The sequence below is a fragment of the Scylla paramamosain genome, chromosome 2 (assembly GCF_035594125.1).
Source record: "Scylla paramamosain isolate STU-SP2022 chromosome 2, ASM3559412v1, whole genome shotgun sequence".
Classification (NCBI taxonomy): domain Eukaryota; kingdom Metazoa; phylum Arthropoda; class Malacostraca; order Decapoda; family Portunidae; genus Scylla; species Scylla paramamosain.
In genome coordinates, this window is record NC_087152.1 from 36,726,223 (window position 1) to 36,751,816 (window position 25,594).

The 25,594-nt window shown below is 43.4% G+C and overlaps 1 protein-coding gene across 1 annotated transcript; it reads right to left on the reverse strand.

Moving 5' to 3' along the window:
* Positions 1 to 58: 58 nt before the first annotated feature.
* Positions 59 to 25,187, reverse strand: LOC135114518 (hemicentin-2-like; the record flags this gene model as incomplete). Its single annotated transcript, XM_064030403.1, has 5 exons — positions 59 to 2,284; positions 8,326 to 8,506; positions 13,081 to 13,199; positions 13,648 to 13,858; positions 24,552 to 25,187. Coding segments are annotated over 5 exons (1,290 nt in total), but the record flags the coding sequence as incomplete, so codon positions are not given.
* Positions 25,188 to 25,594: the final 407 nt, after the last annotated feature.

The following is a 25,594-nucleotide window of genomic DNA, read 5'->3' on the forward strand; positions in this document are numbered from 1 at the left end:
ATAAAAGCCGATTAACATACCTTCGTGTCTCTCAAGGCAAAGTAAATAATAAAAGGAATACGAAGCTTTCAACTGTATTTCAACACATTTTTACATGACAAAATTGTTTAACAAATATGCCTTATGAGTGTTACATGGCTGCCCGGCTCCGGCCAGGCGGGAAATGAACAGTCAACTAAGTGAAATAGAAAAGGATATGACCACTTCCTGCCAGGTGCTTGTGGAGAGTCAAGCTCGGATCACCTCATAACACCAAAAGCTTTAGAAATGTGTTCCAGACTGCCCGTGTCCCCGCAGCCTGCACGGCCGACCTGGCGGGGCTCTGGTCTACTCGTTTTCGTTTGTCACACCCACACGTCTGCATGGGGGCAGGGGAAAAGGTGGGCAGGCCGCGTCTTACTCACGCAATCTCGCACACACCATCTACACTACTCGCATCCTAATATACTTTTACACAGCCGAGTCATCACTTGAGGAATGTCACGCTCTGCAGAACACTCTCACACATCCTCGTGGATCCAACATCATTGGGACACCTCGGCAGCCTCAGTGCTCCCTCCGCCACGGGGTGCAACGGCGGGGCTCGCAGGGACGCACGAGGGGTGGGGTCCGGGTTTGCATGTGTATAGCTTCGAAACAGTCCGCAAACCCCGAAGGACTTGTCACAGTATACAAAATAGACTCGTAAAATGACGGGGAGGACTCGATGGGGGGACACACACGGGATAACATTTTTTTTAATTGATTTCTAAATGTATCTACAGACTGAAGGGAGAACCACGTGACTACACAGGTAACGCTAGGTGGTGTTATTAAGGTCTGTCTGTCTGTGTGTGTGTGCCTGTGTGTGTGTGTGTGTGTTAATGACTTTGAATAACCTCACCTTTCAAAGAGCCTCGACGCACGCATCCCCTAAATGACTTCTTCGTTATACGCCAGGTTGTGATATTGAGCCAAGAACAGAACAGTATACTCCTCCCATCATAATCATTATTATTACCTCGTGAGCAACTAATGAGAGTTAATGGAACGAAAACGGAGCCACCAGCGGGGTGTGACGGGACAACACAGGAGGAGGGAGCGGTGGTGCTGCTGTGGGAGGGAATGTCTGGACTAGCGGAGGAGGTGCAGTGTTGTGTCGAGGGTAGGGGAGTGTGGGAGGGTGAGGGGGCGGCAGGTCAGAAGGGTGGAAAGAGACCTGGCAGCACAGCAACGTCTATTCTCATTAATTAATTAGTGTCGTATTTCAGTAATCACAGGGAATAAGTCGGGTAAATAAACGGCGATGACTCGTGGGACGAAATAATTATAATGATGATGATGGTGGTGAGGATGATGAGGATGACGGGTGGTGTTGATTGTACAGGCTGTGATGGTGAGGATGATGGTGATGGTGATGGTGATGATGGTGATGAGATGAACAGGATAATGATGACATGACAAGTGTGAAGTGCGCTGGTGATGTTTTGTGATGACTCTCCATGGTAATGCTGTAAATTATGCATTTATTATTCATAGATGTATATAATTATAAAATAAAACAGGTCCCTTTATTCAATACAGTGTGTCGGGGCGGGGTGGGGCGGGATGGGGCGGAGCGGGGCGGGGCGAGGCGGCTTCAGTCTCTCCCTCAGTCTGCCCCAGTCCGCTCATTCCTCCTTGGAGCAAGAGAACTAGTTAATTACACAGTGGTTTCATGATTTTTCAGACGTAACTTCTTTCTGGGAATTATCTCTTTCCCTCTATATTTTAAGAAAGTCACTCATCTCACGATCTCACGCCGGAACTTTCACGTGCGCGGGAGTCCTTCGCTTGATTCTGCGTCCGTCACCGAGTCCTGGTGAGGGGCGCGGACACCGTAGTTTATTTACACCTGGTGAAGGCCGCGGCGCCCCCTCACCTTAACGTTTTAACGCGTCTCCTTCAGCACTCACACGAAGCCACAGACAGCTCACAGAGGTCACGCAGGTCGAGTAAGTCACACTCTTTTAACAGGATACAAAAATAGAAGGTCCAACGAGGCGCCACATCACCATTATTATACAGGTCCGCGGTGTGGCCCGACTCTGCCGGCGCCCCTCGTTCTTGCTCCCTTAAGGAAGTACTTGTGTCGCCTAGGGATGTCCCGCGTGCCGCTGAGATCACCTGGGGCACAGTGAGGGCGGCAGGGGGCAGCAAGTGCGGCGTCCCAGCAGCCAGCAGGTTAGCAGGCAGCACAGGAAGAGCGGGGACGGGGAGGGTCTGCTCTGGGGCCCTCCTCCGTGCATGGCCGCCGGATGCTCTCCTGTAGGGAAGACGGAAGTTTGCCATGATCGATGTGTTATGTTAAGCCTCAGACTGCTGTGTTCTCTTCTTGAGCTAAATGAAATGTGAAGTTTAGGGTATGATTTCGAAACACACTGACAACAAAAGGGGTGACGAAGTTCAAGGTTTTAGTGCCCATAGTTTCCGTGATTTATGTGTTGTGTTGACCCTTTTATTGCTGCGGTTTCCTCTCCAGCCTGATAAAATGTGGTGCAAGTTTGGAGTACAATTCCGAAACACACATTAATAGCAAAAGGGGCAGCCATGAGGTTAAAAGTTTTAGTGCCTACATTTTCCATGACCTGTGGTATGTTAAGTTTCGGACTGCTGTGGTCTCTCCTCAAGTTTAATAAAGAGTGGTGCAGGTTCTGAGAATAATTTCGAAACACACTAACAATAAAAGGGGGTGACGATGAAATTCAAACTTTTCCTGCTTACCGTAATGTTAATTCTCCTACTGCTATAGTTTACCTTGAAGCTTAACATAATGTGGTTTGGAGTAAAATCTCGGACCACATTAACAGCCAAAGGGGTAAAGATGAAATTCAAAGTTTTAAAGCTTCCAGTTTCATTTCTATTCAGTAAAATAAATCGTCTACAGTTACTCTGATGAAGCGAGTGTTATGTTGTCACTGACAGTCAGAAGGATAAAGGAACAGATAGCTTCACCTTAAATCCTGGCTCTGTACATCACCTGTCCTTGCCATCACCAATTACCTGTTCTGCTCATTAACTCTTCCACTGACACAACCTTCCTTTGTTAACATCAAGTCCATTGTTAGAAAAATTGTTTGCATGGACACATTTTTTTTTATCTTCCTAGAATACAGAACTATAAGAAAGCTGAAGACGTGTCTTAAAAGCTGTTGTTGATCATAGGAAAAGAAGGTCTGATACTGGAACGGTAAACCTGAATTTGAGAACATGAGAAAATGAACAACAATCTTCTAAGAAGTTTAAAAAAAATGATAAGTTAAAAAAACAAACAATATAAATATATAAAAAAAATAGATAAGTTAATAAGTAAATAATTGAATGAATGAATGAATAGATAAGTAAATAAATGAATGAATCAATGAATCAATGAGTCAATCAATGAATAAAGGTACATAAAAAATAAGATACAATGAACATATTCAGTACAGAACAAAATAAACCAAAACAGTACACAGTGAATCAGAACAAATAAACATCAGTGGCGGTGTATTGTTGAGGGAAAGCCACAGTGCATTACACACTACCACCATTTAATTTTGATAATACTATTGTTATTTTGTTCCCAGCCATGTATTAAAGCCTCGTGGGATGAAATAATGCGGATCATTGGCTCTTTCATCATTAGTCTTGCCATTTCAAAAGAGCTGAAATCGACATAAGATGAGTGTGAGGTGGAATGAGGGAATGGGGAGGTGGATGAGGTTGGCAGGGACTTTCAGCTCTTCCTCCCCTGTGCCACTCTCTGCAGGGAAGGTAATGCTCTAGTAGCTAATAACATTGGCTGTAAATAAAAATAACATAGGCATTGGGCTACATTTGTTTGTTTGTTTGTTTGTTTGGTGTGTGTGTGTGTGTGTGTGTGTGTGTGTGTGTGTGTGTGTGTGTGTGTGTGTGTGTGTGTGTGTGTGTGTACGAACACACACACACACACACACACACACACACACACACACACACACCAATATATCAACATCTTCATTAATCATAGTTCCCCTTCTCCTTCTTCTCTTCCTCCTTCTCCTTCTTCGTCTTCCTCCTCCTCGTTCTTCTTCCTCCTTCTTCCATCTCCTCATCATTATTATCACTATCACCAATTTCATCATCACTCAAACACCAAGACCACCACTGAATCATCTATATATTTCACGAGATATGCTCCCCAGTGGACACTTTAAGAATCTCTGCGTGTGTCTGTTCTCGAGCTATACAGTGTCACGAGGCCACACAAACAAACACTAGTAACACGGAGGCGCTACTTATTCCGCTCCGAGGCGTTCGTGGCGGTAAACTTGATGGAAAAAAAGGGAGAAGAAAAAGAAGAAAAAGAAAGGTTGTTCCTGTGCCAGTCCCGGTGATCCTGAGCGGCTAAGTTTGGTGACCTGCTGTCAAGAGTGGGCAGGTCTGGCCATTACTGATAAGGCGAGGCGCTCCCGTGCAGGGGTGGCCTTGTCTCCCAGGCGCCACACGAGGGGCCGTGCTCGCCTCCCGCTGGGGGAAGAAAGTGTGGAGGTGAGGGGGGGATTATTAATCACTTCCGTCATTACTTCTCTTTCCCTTGGTAATAATTTTGAAGGGAAGGCACCGTATATACTTCCCCCTGCTGGCCTGCTTCATTCTATCTTATTCTATTTGTTTACTTTAATAACGTTCTTCCTTTACATGTACGCTCGTGAACATCATTAGGCGAGGAATTATGCATGCGGATCAGCCTGCGCCAGGAGGGAGCGCTTGCTGCCACTTTTCCTGGATACTATTTTTGTCTTAGGTTATTACGAGATGCTTCCTTTCACTCGCCCTCCCGTGGAAGCAAGCGAGACACAGGCGATCTAAAACCCTCCCGTGATGTACGCTGATATTCTTGAATGTTAGCAGGACACGCTGGTGGAGCCTCGCCGGCACCTTTCGTCTCCCTCACCCACCAGCCACTAATTAGGGACGCTCATCTTATTAATTATCACCGGGGATAAATTAAATAATACACGCGCAGTAATTAATACACTGATATGGGAACGAAGCGACATCACCATAGTAAATACTTCACTCCAAATCCACCGGGGAGGAACTCGTGGTTAATTCTAATCTGCAAGAATCTTGGAAGCGTTGCTAGAGGACAGTAATGAGCACGGCAGTAATGTGGGAGAGGACGCGCCCCGCCCAGCGAAGGCCTAATTTAACATTGTGTTAACCCCACGCGTAGAGGCGGCGAGGAAGGGTTCACAGCATTCCCTTCCTGGCACACGGCGAGTACATGAAAGGGAAAGGGAAAGGGAAGGTAGGAAGGAAGGAAGGAAGGAAGGAAGGAAGGAAGGAGGGAGTAATTAAATACACAAGGTAGAGGTGAATATGTAAGTAGGTAAAGGAATTAAGGAGGATAAACAGATGAATAAAAGATGAGTAGATGGTGAGTTGAGGTGAGTTTACAGGTAGATATGTCATTCATGTTGGGTAAACAGATGAATAAATAAATAAGTAGATAAATACATAAATAAGTAAGGAAGTAAGTAAGTAATGGATAATACAGATCAGCAATGCAAAAGATAATTAGGAAACAAAAGATGATTTTTTTGTGTGCTTTTTTGCATAGAAATAAAAAAGACGGAAGGAGAAGATAGGACAGAATATATAAATGAGATAAATAAATAAACGAGATAAATATATAAATAAGTAAACAAGTAAATAACTTAACTATAATACTAACCCGTAAAAAGAAAACCTAATTAGTAAAAGGAAGATGATTTTTTTTATTTTGTTTCTTTTTTGTATTACACGAGAAAAGAGAAACAAGGAAGGCGAAGATGTGATAAAATAAAAAAAAGAAAGATGGATAATATGTATATGAATAAGTGAAAAATAAATAACTCAAACGTAATGCAGGTAAATAACAAGAGAAAAGCTAATTAGAATGCAAGAGACAAATTTTTTTTTTCCTTCGCACTAGATAAGAAAAGAGAGAAGAAAGCCAAGATAGGATAATACAGATAAAATAAGATGAATATATAAATTTGCAAAGAAGTAAATAACTAATGCATAATACAAATCAATAAAACGAAAAGCTAATTAGAAAGCGAGAGATCCTTTTTTCTTTGCATTACATGGAAAACAAAAAAAAAAAAAAAACAGAAGGAAGTCGGAGATAGGATAGAATGAAGAAATAAAATAAATAGGATAAGTAAGATAGGTAAGGAAGCAAATAATTAAAACAAATAATTATCAAAGCAAATAATTAATCAGTAAAAAAAGATAAAAGCTTATTAGAGAGCGAGAGATTATTTTTGTCTCATTTTTGCATTACATTTGAAAAGACAGAGAAGGAAGGCGGACACAGGATGAACTTGAAAGCTGGCGAAGGACTGGCGCTGAGTTTATGTAAATCTGGCGTGCCCTGGGTCTGGTTTGGCGTGGACTGACTCAGCAACCCAGACAATCCGCCACCACTTGTTATTACCGCTGGAAGAACTTAAAAAATAATAAGAAACTACACAAAGGACTTCATTATATTCCACTCACTCTGTAGCTGCCTCTAATTAATACAGGTTAAGATTTAATCCTTTCAATCCTGGACAAATTTTCCCACAATCGTTAACAAAATTTTAGACTCTCATTACTGTATGTTGCCTCTTAAATACTTACGTGCTTAGGACAAAAGATAATCGGAAAATATTGAAACAACATTAGATTTTTCATCCGAGGGTTAGGTTAGGTTAGTTTAGATTAGGTTTAGGCTAATTCAGTTCATTAATTTCACCGTTGATCCCTTCACGGTGTTGATCACGGAAAAAGCATCACATTTTTGCCTAGAAATAATTAGTGAGTTTCTCGAAATTAGCAAGCCAGGCTATTTCTATAATACCCAAATAATCTATTCTCTCCTTTACTTTATGTTCGTATGCTAATTTTTTAACAATGCTCTTTACGTTAGCGAAGAACAAACGCAGCAGTGAAAGTGTTAAGATGGAATTCAATTTGTAGTGAAAGCAGTGGAAGTTATCGTTGTGGTTTCGTGCAGCCTTAATTGCCTTGCGGAATGCGACGAGTGAACGAGCGCCGAGTGTTTAGCAGTTTCAATGAGATGCTGATGAACGTGGTAATGCAAGAGTATACTGTATTACAAGCAGCGCCGCCACGCCACGATTGGAACGCTTTTTCTGCTCAACCTTTTGGGAAGCGGCAATTAAGAGGAGGAAGCCTTACTTTTTTTGTAGTCATTGCCACACCGCCTTTACACTTGAAAAGAGGAAAAAAGACCGTTACTTGGAAAACTTTCATATATACGGTTGTGAGTTTTTAGTCATTGCACAGCACTAGGAAGTTTATTACGTTCTCTTGACGTGTTTATGGCCGGTATACTGAAACACTTTGCTCCTTTACTATGACTATTTTCAAAGGCCACAGAGATGATTAACCGGGTTCTCAAGACTGTTTCCCCTGTTAATAATCTAGAAATCTTGTTAATCTGTCATAAGAACCATAAAGAACACCATTAAAACCCTGTGGAACGCCAAGTACAGCCTTTTGAATGGAGCGGAGGTTGGGCGTGGAAGTGTTTCAGAACATGGCTTCACGTACCAAGGCGCCCAGGCAGCATCACGTCGCCTACTCCCTCCGCAGACCAGGAAACGTGCAAGGGGCTAACGTTTACATAACACGAGTACTCTTCTGGTCATTTGTAAGACATAACGGTAATGCTCTGTAATGTTTCTTGTATGTGTGTGTGTGTGTGTGTGTGTGTGTGTGTGTGTGTGTGTGTGTGTGTGTGTGTGTGTGTGTGTGTTATGTTTTTCATGTTTTAGTTTTTTTTATTGTGTTTAGTGTAGAAGCGACTTGTTTGACTATGATAGTTATGGAAATTATGATGTCTGTAATTTATGATCAATAAGATATCTGTCTATCTAGCTATCTATCCATCTATTCATCTATCTATCTGTCTATGTATATATCTATCTAACCACCAATTTATCTATCTATCTATCTATCTTTCTTTCTTTCTGCCTATCTCTCTATCTGTCCGTCTGTCTATCTATCAGTCGATCAATCAATCAATCAATCTATCAATCTATCTATCTATCTATCTATCTATCTATCTATCTATCTATCTTTCTTTCTACCTATCTATCTATCCCTCTATCAATCTATCTATCTATCAATCTACCTATCTATCTATCTACCAATACATCCATCCATCCATTCATCCATCTATCTATCCATATATTTGATTATCTACTTATCCATCCATTCATCTATCTATCTATCTATATACCTATCTATCTATCTATCTGCAGCATGACACCAGCCTAGGCCGCCCACCGTTGAGGACGTGGAGGGTGACGGTGGCGTTGGGCAGGGTGGCAGGGGCACAGGTGTAGTCCCCTTGATCCCTGGGCGAAGCTGCCGGGATGATCAGCGTGCCCTCAGTAGCCTCTCCTGACAGTCGCTCCAGCTCCACACGCCGCCCGCCCTTCTCGCCGTCCACCACCCGCTTCTGGCCCTGTGGAGGAGTGAGTTATTAAGGTGAGGTGTGGACTCTGACTCTCTCTCTGTCTGACTCTCTCTCTCTCTCTCTCTCTGTCTCTGTCTTTCTGAGTCTCTCTCTCTCTCTCTCTCTCTCTCTCTCTCTCTCTCTCTCTCTCTCTCTCTCTCTCTCTCTCTTCATGAGTCCAGCACGTGATCCTCAAGTGTGTGGTTTGGATCACACACACACACACACACACACACTTGAGTCCAGCGCGTGGTCCAAAGTCAGAGTACACACACACACACACACACACACACACACACACACACACACACACGGAAGAGCTGTCTGGCAATCTCTCAAGGGTTCGATCTTCCGGTGGCCGAAGTAGTCAAGTGGCAACGGAAAGCGACAGACCCAAGATGCCGCTGGCGCCACCCTTGTCTCTTGTCTCGTGTCCTGTGTCCTGTGTCCCCCTTGTCCACTTTAAAGGTGTCCTGTGTGTGTGTGTGTGTGTGTGTGTGTGTGTGTGTGTGTGTGTGTGTTATTTTCAGTCATGTACCAGATCCTGTACTACGGTTTTCAATGGCTAAGCACGCACGCACGCAATGGCACGCGCACACACACGCACACACACACACACACACACACACACACACACACACACACACACACACACACACACACACACACAAAGCCACCAACCTACCCACCCACCCACACACACACACACACACACACACACACACACACACACACACACACACACACACACACACACACAAATGTAAAAAGCAAAAAGAAAAAAAAAAGAATGGCCTATATAGAACCATCACTTCCTCCTCCTCCTCCTCCTCCTCCTCCTCCTCCTCCTCCACCAACACCAACAACAATAACAACAACACCCAGCACGGCAGCAGCATCATAAGCCGGTAATGTTCATCCCATTTTCTCTCTCAATGGCACTCCGCGTCTCCTCGGCACAAGAAAACGGAAAGAAAACACCGCCAAGCATATTAAGAGGAGGGGCACTTCGCAAGATTCACCAGCTGGTCCTCTTTTTGACATAATAACAGGAGGAAAGGTCAACTCTGACAATACGACACTGGAATATAATAATCTGCAACACTTCCACTGCTTTAATTATCACTTTTCTTTCTCCTCCTCTACGTCCTTCCTTTAATTACCATCGTCAATTTTCTAAGCTATGAGCAAAAGATAATCTGCGGATCTTCAGCTCTGGCAACACGACGCTGGAATATAAACATCTACAAAAACACCAGCACTTCTTTAGTTATCACTTTTCTTTCACCTCCTCTTTTTCATTCTTTCTCTAATCGCCATCATCGTCAATTTTCTGAACTAGGGACACCAGACACTTTGCGGGGGTGCACGCCTCGCCACAGGGAGGACCTCATATCGCTAAAAGGCCGTCGCCGTTGGTTCGATCTATTACGGAAGTTATACGGGGTCGTTCTCATAAAGTTTTCACATTTAGACTTCAAGGGACTGACGCTGACGGGGACGCGGACGAAGGGATGGCCGCTCGCCCCTGGCCCCTCGCGAGTCCCCCAGAGTGAGCTTTATCACATCAATCCCTAGAGCTATAAGAGGCATTCCCATCCTCCTCCTCCTCTTTCTCTTCATCCTTCCTCCTTCGTCCTTCGCCCTCCTCCTCCTCTCTTTCTCTTGTAACCTTATCTGCCTTGATACGACACACACACACACACACACACACACACACACACATACACACACACACACACACACACACACTCTCTCTCTCTCTCTCTCTCTCTCTCTCTCTCTCTCTCTCTCTCTCTCTCTCTCTCTCTCTCTCTCTCTCTCTCTCTCTCTCTCTCTCTCTCTTGCACACACTTATGGCGATAATGGATAAATCTTTTTAGTGTATTTATTGTTATTATTATCATTATTACTATTATTATTATTATTATTATTATTATTATTATTATTATTATTATTATTATCATTATTATTATTATTATATTTTAAATTATTATGTGAGCTCTTGCCAAGCTCAACAGAAATGGAAAAAAATGCCCACTATTATTTTTCTTCTTTTCCTTCTTTTTCTTCTTCTTCTTCTTCTTCTTCTTCTTCTTCTTCTTCTTCTTCTTCTTCTTCTTCTTCTTCTTCTTCTTCCTTTTCTTCTTATATTTCTTTTATTATTATTATTATTATTATTATTATTATTATTATTATTATTATTATTATTATTATTATTATCATCATTGTTGTTGTTGTTGTTATTGTTACTGTTGTTGTTTCAATTCTTCTTTTTCTTCTTCTTCTTCTTCTTCTTCTTCTTCTTCTTCTTCTTCTTCTTCTTCTTCTTCTTCTTCTTCTTCTTCTTCTTCTTATTTTTATTATCATTACTATCATTACCATTATCACTCCCACCATCATCATCAACATCACCAATAACACCCTCATCACCACCATTATCCCCCCTGCCGCAGGAGAGACACTTCCTGGCCGCACACCCCTCGACAGCGGGCTGGAGGGACACTGCCACCGCGCTCCCTGCATCTCGTAAAAAGGCGAGTGAAAGAGACGGGATGAAGGGACCAGGGATTCCCTCTTCTGCGCCTTTATTCCTGCCATGAAGCAACGCGTGACGCCTTCTCTCGTCTCCCCTCGCCTCTCCTCCTTTAGCCGGTGTGTGAATAGATCACTGTTGTTGTTGTTGTTGTTATTGTTGTTGTTGATATTATCTTTATCATTATTGTTATCATTAAATTGTAGTAGTAGTAGTAGTAGTAGCAGCAGCAGCAGCAGCAGCAGCAGCAGCAGCAGCAGCAGCAGCAACAACAACAACAACAACAACAACAACAACAACAACAACAACAACAACAACAACAACAACAACAACAATAGCAATAGTAGTTGTAGTAGCACCAACAAATAACAGTAATACATCATCATCATCATGAACATCACCATTATCACCAACTACCACCACCATCACCGCTCCACACCCTGCACAGCTCGGCGAACAGATGGATTAGCGGCAGGTAAGAGTGGCGTGCCGTATTGATGCTCATGAGGCGCCGCGACCCTTGTGAGGCAGGAGACACTCAGAGGGACCGGGCACATCCATAACTCCGTGCCGCCGAGAGTGACCCATTCTTCTCTCCTCTAAGTGGTCCATCACTCTCCTTCCTATACCTCGGACCTCCATTCTCCATGACTCTAAATGACTCAGGCGGCTCCTCCTCGCCCCGGATAATTGATTCCCACCTCTCTGCTCCTCTTAAGTGACTCATTCTTCTCAGCACCGCGTGACTCACTGTTCTCTCAGGGTCGCATTCTCAAACACTCGTGCGTCTTATCTACACCACTTCTGGCAGTCTTTAGTGCAAGCTGTTCAGGTTTCCAAGGATATTTTCAAGGGTGGTGATAGTTTAACAAGGATTCTGCGTGGGAAACTATGAGAAACTGACTAATCATATCTGTGACCTCTGAAAATAATCCTGATGAGAGAACAAAGTGTTTGAGAATGTGAGAGTTAATGGAATGTAAGGGACGCGTCATCATCAAAGTCCTATGAAAGACGCCTTGTAACTCAGCCCTCCTTGCGAGCTCCAGTTTCCGTGTCCACCTTTATCGCAGGGATTTATTAATCTCGGTTAGGTCTGTGCTACAATGTTCTTACCAGTGCGTTGTTCTAAATGACCAGGTTGTCCTCATATCTTTCGGTAACGCCCATGAAAGTTAAGATTTTTCCATACTCAGTAGTCCATTCGTCCTTAGTCATGCAGATTTTTTCGTTTTTTTACGTGTTACAAAAGGACTCGCTCTCATCAGTGCGCGCCAAATCACTCGCTGCTCATCAGAACTTTTTAACTTAGTCTTTCAACACCTCGCATCAAAAGTCTACACATTTTCACTAAGTATTACATTCATCTTTACTAAGTCCATATGGTAAAACTTTTCCCTTTTTCTTCTCACTACAATGTTTTCGTTTTCATCGGTTAGCTCCCAGTCACTTACTTCTCACCGTAGCTTGTACTCAACAATTATCAATAAAACGAATCAAAAGTATTAAATAGACATTTGCAAAATCAATATTGCATTCATCTCTAGCGAGTCAAGTGGAAGATTTTTTTTTTCCCTTTTCTTCGTTTCCACCACTTTGCTCTCAGTTACTTCTCATTGCAATTTTTAAAATAGTCTATCAACACCACGCATTAAAAGTCTACATCATCTTATACTAAGCAAGTAAGTAATCTGTCCTCAGGCATTACATGTAGGAAGCTTTTTTTTCTACGTCTTGTAAAATCACATACTTCCTTTAATACTCCAACAAAAATCTAGATACTTCTTCACCTAATACTTAATCCTTCCTTACCCACTCCATTTAGAAGACTTCCTTTCCTACGTCTGGCAAAATAACATTCCTGCTCTAATCCTCCTAGTGATCCTCCTTCTCTTCTCCCCGGTCCTTCTTCACGGCAGCTCTAGTCTTAATCTTCCTGCTTCTAATCTACGACACTAATTTTCCTTCGTCATCTGCTCAAGGACAACACAGCGGCACCCAGGCGGAGGCGGCGGCGCATGTTGGGGAGAGCAAGGGGGGGACTAACCTGGTACCAGAAGATGTAGTCAGGCTGCTCCAGGGCGGCGGTGATGATACACTTGATGGTGACGGTGCTGCCACTCTTGACGAAGATGTCTGGGCCCCCTGGGATGCGAACCAAGGGTGCTGGGGAGGAGGAAGAGGAAGAGGAGGAAGATATGTGGAAAGGTCACCTCCCCACCACATGGCTTTAAACTTGACCTCCCTCACCTTCACCTTCACCGTCTCCGTACGTCATCTTCAGCCCTGTGACCTCCAACCACCTCTCACCTTCAAGACGTTTACCGCCAGCACCATCATCGCCGTCACCACCACCACCCCCACCACCACCACCACCACCACCTCTTACCTCAAACACCCTTTCCCCTTAATCCTTTTACCTCTAACCTTAACTTACTGCTCTGCTCACCTTTAGCCTCACATACCGTTCACTTCCTACCTTACCAATCCTTTGCTTTTTTCCCCCCTTCACGATATAGACTCAGATGAATTTCCTCACTGCTACACTCCGATCCTTTCTCACACACATTCCTACTCGTACCATTCCACTTCATTTTTCACTCCAGGTACTTACTGACGACGTGGAAACGCACAAAATGGCTCATCTTGGGCTCCGTGGACACCTGGCACTCGTATCTGCCGGCGTCTCGCTCCTGCACGTACTTCACTTGCAGCGTCCATGTTTCGGAGTCCGGCTCATGCCACGCCTGGAACCGCTGGTCGGAGATGAAGGTGTAGTGGTCAACGGTGAGGATGTGCGAGTCGCGGCTCCTCACCCACGAGATCTGCGGCAGAGAGGTGATGCGGTGAGGCTTTGTATATGTGTGTGCGTGTGCGTGTGTGTGTGTGTGTAGGAGGGGCTTATGTGTGTGTGTGGGTGGGAGGAAGGTGAAGGTGGTGTGTGTGTGTGTGTGTGTGTGTGTGTTAAGTAATGCGAATTTTAGAGTTTTGTTGAAAGTAAAATATGTCTGTCTGTCTGTTTATCTATCTGTCTATCTATCTATCTATCTATCTATCTATCTATCTATCTATCTATCTATGTATCTATGTATCTATCTATCTATCTATGTATCTATCTATCTATCTATCTATCTATCTATCTATCTATCTATCTATCTATCTAACTAGCTAACTATCTATCTATTTGTATATATATTGGTCTGTCTACCTACCTATTTACCTACCTATCTGTCTATCTATTTATCTTTCTATCTATCTGTCTATCTATCCATCCATCTACCTACCTACATATCTATCTATCTATCTATCTATCTGCCTATCTATCTGTCTGTGTGTGTGTGTGTGTGTGTGTGTGTGTGTGTGTGTGTGGGCGTGAGTGTGCAGGCATATAGGTGTATGTATACTATTCAGAAAATGTAATAATATAGTCACGAAGCCAAACACCACAAATCAGTTTGCGTGACGAAGTGCAAGCTGCGTGTGTTATGTGTGTGTGTGTGTGTGTGTGTGTGTGTGTGTGTGACTCACTAATAGCGTACAGTGCTGGGAGGAGCAAGGTTAAGGGGAGGGGGAGGTGAGGAGAAACAGGTATCGTATATACGTAGCGAGGTGAGGAAGTATTGTGAGGAGACAGGAGAGCTTGGGGGAAGGAGGAGAGGAGTTTGTCATGATGAAATGGGAGGAGGAGGGTGGCAGTGTGCGTGTAGGCGGAGGGTGAGGACTGAGGGGAAGGAGCAGCTGTGAATGGAATGATGCAGACACTGAGGTATTGCAGATGGTGTGGTCTTGAGAGAATGGTGTGGCGTGGTGTGGTGTGGTGTCTGTGGAGGTGGGTGAGGAAAGGGACAGCTGTGAATGGAATGGTGCAGACAGTTAAGGTACAGCAGACGGTGTAGTCCACTGGGAATGGTGTGGTGTGGTGTTTTGGGGCGGTAGGGATTAATGCTTAGGCGAGGTGATGTGTGGTGTGGCTGGCTGCTGGACTAATTGGAAAGCGAATAAAAGAGTGGCCAATAACAGCGTTGCCTTCGTGTTTCGGTAAAATATTTGGAAATGAAATGAAATCCCTGACTATTGAACTGGCCGAAGAATCACAGACCATGATGCACGTCCATGGCGCCAAGCGACAAAGTTTAAATGAACTCCATGAAAAGTAAGTGGAGGAAGAAGGAGAGGTAAGTACTTTTGCTATTATTCATAATCACTTTGTTATCTCTCTTGGGCTATTTTTGTCAAAGGCCACTGAGGTAACTAGTCAGCTTCCCATGGGCGGTTTTCTCATTGAACAAAATATATAACAATTAATAGAAGAAGAAGAAGAAGAAGAAGAAGAAGAAGAAGAAGAAGAAGAAGAAGAAGAAGAAGAAGAAGAAGAAAGAAGAAGAGATACTTTTGCTTTTAGTCTTAAACACTGTTTTTCACCAAGACTAAAGGGCACAGAGATGATTTATCTTTGTTCAGATATCATTAGAAACATGAGAACATCCTTGAAAACCCAAATAACTTCCGTAAGAGTCTCCTAAAAAAAAAAAAAACCGTTTACGAAGCCCTGTCGCAAGTTTCAAATATAAGAGTTGAAGTAATAATATATATGCTTTGTTTACTCTACACTTGGCGCGCTGGGAAGGTCGGCAGACAGTCAGAATTGTGGAATGATCTGCGAGGAAACAAATGGCCTCAATTTAAGGCAAAATGGTGTGTATAATGACACCAAAAGTGAGCCATTTTCTCCGCCGTCTGACTAAGTGAAGAAAATTTGCTCTAACGTCAGCTTGTACTTGTGTGTGTGTGTGTGTGTGTGTGTGTGTGTGTGTGTGTGTGTGTGTGTGTGTGTGTGTGTGTGTGTGTGTTCAAATTTCGTTAGTTGGGTTCATGAATTATAACACTAAAATTAATAAACTTTGTACCACGAGTTTTCTAAAGCAGCAGTTACTGATGCGGATGGCAGCACGGCAGGTAAACACTCATCTGTCTCTCTACCTATTTATCCATCTATCTTACTGCCTGACTATCTAGCTAACTGACTGTCTATCTGTATGTGTGTGTGTGTGTGTGTGTGTGTGTGTGTGTGTGTGTGTGTGTGTGTGTGTGTGTGTGTGTGTGTACGTACGTATCTATCTTCTTCCTTTCTTTCTTTCTCTCTACCTGTCTATCTGTTTGTCAGTATCATTAACCTTCTATCCACATCAAATATTCGCTTTTTACCATTAAACCGGAAGAGTGAGTCAGCTTTACCACGCCACATGACGCAGGAAGCAGTGCACTCCCTAAACACAGCGATAGCATAACACGCAATACCAATCAAGGGAACTGCAGTGAGTTAAGTACAAAAGGCAAGTAGATCAGCACGTTTTTTTTTTTTATATAAGTTTATCAGGTAATATATATATTTCTTGCCATGGCAATAATAAAGGAAGTGATAACTATTGCATATCATGGTATATAGGAAGCATCGAGATTAATTTCTGATCAGAGTTGCAAATTATGTATTAAACAATCTAAAAATAATACAAGAATTTTTCTCTCTCCACCTAACATCCCTATCCATAATTTTATCTATTATATTTTTATAGCACAAGTATACGCAAAAAATATGGAGGCAAGCATCGTATTTACAGACCGTAATTAAAACCAAATGAAGTCAATACATCTTTTAGCCAGTGAATGAGTCTATCTATATGTAAGCATTTTTTATATACTGGAATGGAATTGATACGTATACCTGATTCTAAACTATACAGAACTTTTTATTTGTCCTTTTGTTTTACAGCGATTCTTTATTTTCATGATGCCATTCCCCCGGGAAGGTGAGCGGGCGGCGGCGGGCGGAGGGTCACTGGCAATTGGGCGTGAAGGAGGCCAACGAACGAGAACGGGATGAACGCTGGCGGGGACGCGCTCTCGCCATCATACTTGGAAAGGATGTGCGAATTTAATTTGGTTCCTAATGCTCATACATCTTGCATCGCCCTCGTATTGGCAGTGTAGCGGATCGCCGGCCTGATGTAACTCTCTCTCTCTCTCTCTCTCTCTCTCTCTCTCTCTCTCTCTCTCTCTCTCTCTCTCTCTCTGCCTTGTTTTTTGCCTGTCTTCGTCTGCCTGTTTGTCTATCAGTCCGTCTATCTGTCTGTCTATCTGTCTTTCTGTCTGTCTGTCTCTTTATCAATCTGTCTGTCTGTCTGTCTGTCTGTCTATCAGTCCGTCTGTCTTTCTGTTTGTCTCTTTATCAATCAGTCAGTTTCTCTCTCTCTCTCTCTCTCTCTCTCTCTCTCTCTCTCTCTCTCTCTCTCTCTCTCTCTCTCTCTCTCTCTCTCTCGGGACGTGATGGACTGCAACACCGTTGAGACTTTTAAACGCCATCTTGATAAATATTTTGCCTCATATCCTCGGTCTACATTCTTTTGTGGTTAACTTCCTTGCTTCCAGGAAATGGGGCTCCTCATTTTCATTCTTTCCTATAATTTTTTTTTTTTTTTTTTTTTACTTCTCCAACCCCGTAAGGTATTTATTTCCGACCTGTTTCCTGTACGGCTTATACCGGAAGAGTGGAGGACGGGGAGAGAGCCTTATGCTTTGCTGTCCTTTTCTTCTACTATCACCTTAGTAGTCCTAGGTCACGTAACCTTGTGAGGACCGCAAAGTCTGTTGTAGTCTGTGTATCTCTCTCTCTCTCTCTCTCTCTCTCTCTCTCTCTCTCTCTCTCTCTCTCTCTCTCTCTCTCTCTCTCTCTCCCTGCATGCACCTGAAAAATGTTGACCGGTGTTGCATTTTTCTCCCCTTGGTAAAAGATTACATTCAGCAAGAGCAGTAGCCGTGGAATGACCTTGGCTTGATGAAGTGTTGGCGCAATAAAGAGCGTGTGATAAGCAATAGTCATTTAATTTGCCTTTTCATTACCAACTGTATTCATATTACGACAAAACTTGTGATATATGATTACTGTTATTTCTGCTAAACGAAAAGGTAGGTTTTAACTGTATATGAGAGTAACTGTTACATACATATTGTTATTACACCATGGTTTGCTGCAACTGTTCCTTGTGTGGTGGTTGTGGTGGTGGTGGTGGTGATGGTGGTGGTGGAGGAGGTAGTAGTAGCAGTAATGTTGGTAGTAGTAGTAGTAGTAGTAGTAGTAGTAGTAGTAGTAGTAGCAGTAGTAGTAGTAGTAGTAGCAGTAGTAGTAGTAGTTTTAGTAGTAGTAGTAGTAGTAGTAGTAGTAGTAGTAGTAGTAGTAGTAGTAGTAGTAGTAGTAGTTAGTAGTAGTAGCAGTAGTAGTAGTAGCAGTAATGATAGTAGCAGTGACCATTTCATCATATTAAATAATATACAAATCATTAAAAGCACCGTACAATTATTCAGTCTGTAATTTAACTCATTCGGCTTTACTTTCATAAAAAATAAAACTGCTTTGAGGGGATTACTTCTTTGCCATTTATATATGATCATTATGCAACAATATTCACGTCTTGCTGCAAGGCGGTGGTGGTGGTGGCGGCGGTGATGGTGGTGGTGCCCTTACTGTCAAGAGACGGAACACGACACGACACGACGCGAGGGTCTCTGGAGGTCACCGAACCTTAGTGCCAAATTCGATGCTCGATTGCTGATGCTCGTCCCAGTTTGGCAAGTAAGTTAGTGAGAATGTTCCTATTTCCCTGACTTTCCATGCGTGCATTTGCCAGTGTAGATTTATTTACGGTTTTTTAGATAGTAATGCGTATAAAATAGGCATGCCTGTATATACGCAACGAGTTTCATGGAGATGTACTGCCCTGCGGAATTCAGGGTCAGCCATTTACGTATATACAAATTTTTCGTACGTTTTATAGCTTTGAAACTCGAAAATATTATGTGCTTTTAATGTTTACTACTGCTACTATAACTGCTACTACTACTACTACTACTGCTACTACTACTACTACTACTGCTACTACTACTACTACTACTACTACTACTACTACTACTACTACTACTGATGCAGCAACAACAATAACAACAACAACAACAACAACAACAACAACAACAACTACTACTACTACTACTACTACTACTACTACTACTACTACTACAACTACTACTACTACTACTCAATCAATCGTCTATTTTCTTCTGATTATTACTATTATTAAAGGGCTTCCATCCACACCAACCAGCCTTTCAGAATACAGCACACCAGCAAACAAGACCGAGGCAAGTGAGTTCATGTATCAACATTCTTTGTATAACCCTGACCTTTTTATATATAATTAAGGAGATACCGTCACGCGGAATTAACGTGATATTAACATAATTTCTCGTTTATGAGGCTGTCAATTAGTGTCGCCTGGAAATGCTGGCCGGCAGTGTTTCTGTTTCCCAGGCAATTGTCTACTTTCAGGCAGGTTAATCGAAGGTGGCTTTTTTGAGACTATGCGTCTCTGTTGTTGTTGTTGTTGTTGTTGTTGTTGTTGTTGTTGTTGTTGTTGATGATGATGCTACTGCTGCTGATGTTGTTACTACTACTACTACTACTACTACTACTACTGTTACTACTACTACTACTACTACTACTACTACTACTACTACTGCTACTACTACTACCACTACCACCATCACTACTACTACTACTACTACTACTGCTGCTCTTATAAACCGTGAAAAAATTTGTTTGTTTGTTTGTTTATATCTACTAGTACTTCGTGTGCTTTTTCATTTCATCAGGTATTATGCAGACCTAACCTTCTGTTTTGCCTTTACCATACCGTGATCTAGTCAGGCACATTACCCAAGGACCAATTGATCTCGGGGCAATGGGGTTGATGAGTTCCCTTTCGTTTCAAGTGAGGTCGTTCCCCTGAGTGTCAAGTCTTCCAACTGAAGGGAAGCGAACGCACGATGTGTCGCTTCTATTTTAATTTTTTGCGAACTCAAGGATTTGTTCTTGTAAGTCCAACGTCTTATTGTTTTTTTCTGCTCTCTCTTGCTTTCAGTTTTCATTATTTCATTTGTTGTTCTGATTCCTTGAGGTCTGTTTCCTTCCTGGTGCTTTTCGAGTGTTTTTTTTTGTTCTCAGTTCTCTCTTTCTTTTTTTTTTTTTTTTTTTTTTTTTTTTTACAATGGGAGGAAGATTTGAGGGAATTTCGAAATTAAATGAAAATTCAATTCCACGGACTTGCCATTTTCCAGCGTAGCACCAAAGCACTTTTCTTTCCAAGTCATTTGAACATTGTCCACTAGAGGGTGCTGGTATAAACTTGTACTAATACCTTCAAGTGGCTCCTGCAGGCGCCTTGTTTTTGGCACCACTCTCTTTACATAATTCCATTTCTGTTTGATGTCATTGGTAATAGCTGCTGCATAATCTGCTTTGGGCTTATTTTTCCTGGCCACAGTTTTATAATCTACCTTTGCAAGTCTTTGATTACACTCTCCACATAATCCTCTCACAGTTTTGCCGTTCCAGTCACTGCATCAAGATGTTTTTTCCACAGTAATTGCTTCCTTTTGCCTCACGTCCTGGGAATGCTTCTCTCGCCTGCTTGCATCGCGTCAGCTTCACTCGGAGGACGCGTGATTTTTGCTAAGTGAAATGCCTCAGTGTGGAAGGATGCGTTCCCTGCCCCGCTAGTCACTCGCACCACCGCATGATCGACTTTATTGAATTTTTATAGACTGTTTATTATATTCTAGCCATGGAAGTTGCAGAATTACGTGAATATTAGTAACGCTGCATTTAATTCTGACAATACTACTACCACTACTACAACTACTACTACTACTACTGCTGCCATTACTACTAGTAAAAGAAAATCAGGAATAGCCAGTCTCTCCCTGTTTTCCTGCTTTGCCACTTCCCCTTAGGCAGTTTCAGGAGGGGAGCCTCGGGTCACCTTGGGAACTGGTCAATTGGCTCTTGGGGCTCCGAACTCCTCTACTTTTAACTTTTTTTAGAGAAACATGTAGAACCTTAAACGTATCCGGAAACGCACCCACGCACACCCACCCACTCTCTCTCTCTCTCTCTCTCTCTCTCTCTCTGCCTGAAGTGCACAGCTTGCCCTAACTGTTCTTACAAAAATTGCCACCAGTATCATTAGACAAAGTGTCTTATGAAGTTTGCTACTACTATTAATGCTGCTGCTGCTGCTGCTGCTGCTGCTGCTGCTACTACCACTACTACTACTACTACTACTACTACTACTACTACTACTACTACTACTACTACTACTACTACTACTGCTGCTGCTGCTGCTGCTGCTGCTGCTGCTGCTGCTGTAGTAGTAGTAGTAGTAGTAGTAGTAGTAGTAGTAGTAGTAGTAGTAGTAGTAATAATAATAATAATAATAATAATAATAATAATAATAATAATAATAATAATAATAACAATAATAATGATAATAATAATAATAATAATAATAATAATAATAATAATAATAATAATAATAATAATAATAGTAATAATAAAAACAGTAATAACAATGGCAGCAATGATAACAACAACCACCAACATCAACGACAAAAATGGAACTACAGTAAAAATACAATAACTACTGTACAAAAAAAAAAAAAAAATCTAACAATGACAAAAAAAAAGGCAAAACTAAAAGTAGCAGTAACAAAGTCTCCAACAACAACAACAACAACAACAACAACAACAACAACAACAACAACAGCAGCAGCAGCAGCAGCAGCAGCAGCAGCAGCAGCAGCAGCAGCAGTAGCCCTTCCTGACGCACGAACAGCACGAAACAAAAATTTTAAGCGACGGCGGCGGAAAAGAACGACAAATATAATAACTGCGGCCATTAGGGGATCAAGCCAACAGGGCGCGGAATTCATGTTTACTCTGCCGTTTTGCTGCCCGACACACACACATACACACACACACACACACACACACACACACACACACACACACACACACACACACACACACACACACAGGCAGTTTCTCTCTCTCTCTCTCTCTCTCTCTCTCTCTCTCTCTCTCTCTCTCTCTCTCTCTCTCTCTCTCCCGTGAGTGCAAAACACTATTGCTACTGCTACAACAACAACAACAACAACAACAATATCAACAACAACTGCCACTACTGCTACTGCTACTACTACTACTACTACTACTACTACTACTACTACTACTACTACTACTACTACTACTACTGCCACCACTACCACAATACTAATACTACAGAATTATTACTACTACTACTACTACTACTACTACTACTACTACTACTACTACTACTACTACTACTACTGCTGCTGCTACTACTACTAGAAATTCAATGACTCAGCTATTCCCCTTCCTTTACAGTGAACATTCTTGGACTCTTTATGCTGAAGCCATTTCCATGAAGTTAGGTGCTCTGTATCGTCTCCGCCAATATATTTTCGTTCTTTAGGCTGCTTGCTCTACACAGGAGCCTTATTCGTCCATGTATGGAATAGTGTTCTCATTAATGGGGAGAATTAACTGAGAATCCTCCTAAACAGCGTGGAGTGAAGGGCAAGAACTTTTCATCTCACTGACTCCTCTCTTCTAGCAGACTGTCTTGTTTCTCTCACTTACTACTGCATTGTTTTATAATTTTCTATTTGTATCGTTGTTTCCATGTTTCTCCTCAAGTTGCTGACTGCATGCCTTCCCTCTCCCATGGCCTCGCTGCACAAGTCTTGCTATTCTGTTTTTTCTCACTCTTATTCTGTCCCCAAAAGTTAACCAGAATTTTCAACCTTTCTTCCTTATTACAGGTAAACTCTGGAACTCTTTTCATGCTTCTGTTTCTCCTTCCTACGAGTTGAACTGTTCGAAAAGAGGAATGTCAAATATCGCTTAGAAACTAAATTGGCCACTCCTTTGGATTTTCTTCTTTGAGGCGGGTAGGGAGTCGAAGAGGGAACGTCACCGAGAGCGTCTTTTTTTTTTCTTTTTAACTAAATTTTGTGTTTTTAGTTGGATTTCCTAACACTTAAAACACTGTTATACTACTACTACTACTACTACTACTACTACTACTACTACTACTACTACTAAACAAATAAAGAAAAAATGAATAAAAACCTAGCAAGTAATAAACAACAAGTAAACATAAACAACCCAGTAAACAAGCCAATAAAGCCAGTCACTCAGTCAGCAAGGACCAGCACCACCACCAGTAGTAACAACAAATTGCCAGTCACCGTCCACACCCTGCATCACCACTACCACCACCACCACCACCACCACCACCACCACATCTGCCGCGGCAAGAAAGGCAGCGGCGTGCCATAATGGTGGAGGAGTGGCATGTTTGTATAATTCGTGCTGAGCTGGAACTCTCGATATCAATAGCTTCTGAAATCCCCTCTTGCCCTCTCACTCTCCCCTCAGCCCTTTCAGTATTTCCCCTCGTCCTCAGTCACCCTCAGATAACCTTCACTGCGAAACCCAATCCGCTGCGTGCGCCCTTTGAGTTATTCGCCCTCCCCGTGCCTCTAAATTATCCTCCCCCTCTCTCTCTGTTCCTGTTTTTTGTACCTTCTTTCCATTCTGCTTCCTTTACTCTCTCTACTTCCCTGCCTGACCACCACCACCACCACTTCCTCCTTTACCACCAGTCTCCTAAAAGGTCTGCGGTGGTACGGTGATTCTGGTACTGCTGCTGGCTCGCTTCTCCTTGGCTAGATACTTGAGGGTGTAGAGCAGAAGGTGGAGGCACGTGTGAGAGTGTGAGAGAGTGTGCGAGCTCATTTACCTCGATATAACTGGTTGGTGGTTCCCCTCCGTCCCTCACACGTCCCGCTTCACCTCACTCTCCCGTGGTAATTACTGCAGTTAATCCTCTCCACACAATAGCTGGCGGGCATCAGCAGCGCATCCTTACGTAAACACGGCAGCTTCGGGAGGGACAAGATGGAAGAGCAGAGGAGCCACGTACGACAGAGGATAATTAAAGCCTAATTTGACTTCCATCGCCAGCCAGCCATCAGCCACCTCTCAGTAATTTTCTCCCACCGCACGCAACTCAGCATCGGGCTTGGCTGAACCGCTTAAACTTAACACTCGTGCAGCATTAATCGTGTGTTAGTTATTGTCAATTCAAGGAAGAGAAAGACACTAAGAAAACTTCTCCACACATTAAGGGAATACTCGTAAAAGTTCTCAATTGTACGACCATCACATCTCAACTAGTTTAGCATCAATCACAAGTTGGTTACAGATAAATCAACGGAGAGAAAACACCATTGAAATTTCTCCAGACACAAAGAAAACACTCATAAAACTCCCTAATTGAATGATGATCCTCAACTCTTCACATTCCAACTAGTTAAGCATTAATCCCTTGTTAGTCATAGCGAACTCAACAAAGAGAAAACACCAATGAAACCTCTCCAGAGACTCAGGAAACTCATAAAGCTCCCTAATTCAATAGTGATCCTCAGCTCCCCGTCACACCCGAACCAAACGCCCGACCCCTGCTGCTGACTCATGCTGATTCCTGGAACCACTTTGGCTGACTCCAAGGAAGCATTTTGCACCTTAAAGTGTCTATCACCTACCGACTGGTTGCCGAGGTTCCGGATCCTGCAGGGAAGGTAGGCGTGAGTCCCAAGCTGCGCGGAGATGTTGGTGGGCGCCGCTGGGTCGAAGTAAGGTGGAGGAGGAGGTGTGGAGGGGATGGTTCTTTCAATCCTGACGGGGGAGCGGGAGAAGGAAGAGGAGGAGGACGAGGACGAGGAGGAGGAAGATGAGGAGGAGGATGAGGAGAGGTGAAAGGAGAGGAAGGAGGAAGATAACGAGGAGGCTGGATGGATGGAGGGAGAGGGAGAGAGGAAATGGGAGAGGAGGTGCTTCTGAAGGCGGGGAAGTAGGGACGCTGACGGAGGTGGCTGGCATACATGAGACTCCGTGGGTATTCCTGCGGTGTTGTGGTGGTGGTGGTGGTGGTGGGTGGTGGTGGTGGTGGTGGTGTGGAGGGTGGTGAGGGGGGTGGTGGTGGGGCGGTGGTGGTGGAAGCTGCAGACGGAAGTGGTGGCTGAGTGGTAGTGGTGTGGTGGTGGTTGACATCGTGTGGTGTGGTTGTGGTGGAGGATAATGTAAGTGTGGTGGATAGTGGAGGGGTTGTGGTGGGTGTGAGTGGTGGCGGGGCTGTGGTGGAGGGTAAAGGCGAGGTGGAGGTCGGTGTTGGTGGAGCCTTACTGGTTACCGGAGGTGGTGGAAGTGTAGGCGGTGGATAGAACACTTTAGTGGATCGTAACGGTGGAACAGAAGGAGGTGGATCGGAGGTGGAGGGCGGCAAGTCTGTGTCTGTGACGAGGGAGGAGTGTGGCGCTACTGTGGTGATGGGTGGAGGCGGGGGTGTGGTTATGAGAGGAGGAGGGGCGATAGTGGAGAGGGGTGGAGGGGCAGTGGGGGAGAGAGGTGGAGGAGCTGTTGTGGTGGGCATAGGCTGCACCACAGTGAATGATGTAGAGTCCGTTGTGGTGGATGCAAGAGACGAGTCTGTGATAGCATGTGGATCAGTGGAAGGAAGAGCAAGTTTAGTGGATGGTGGATAAGTGAAAGACGGAGAGACTGTAGCTGGCGGTGGATCAGTGGATGA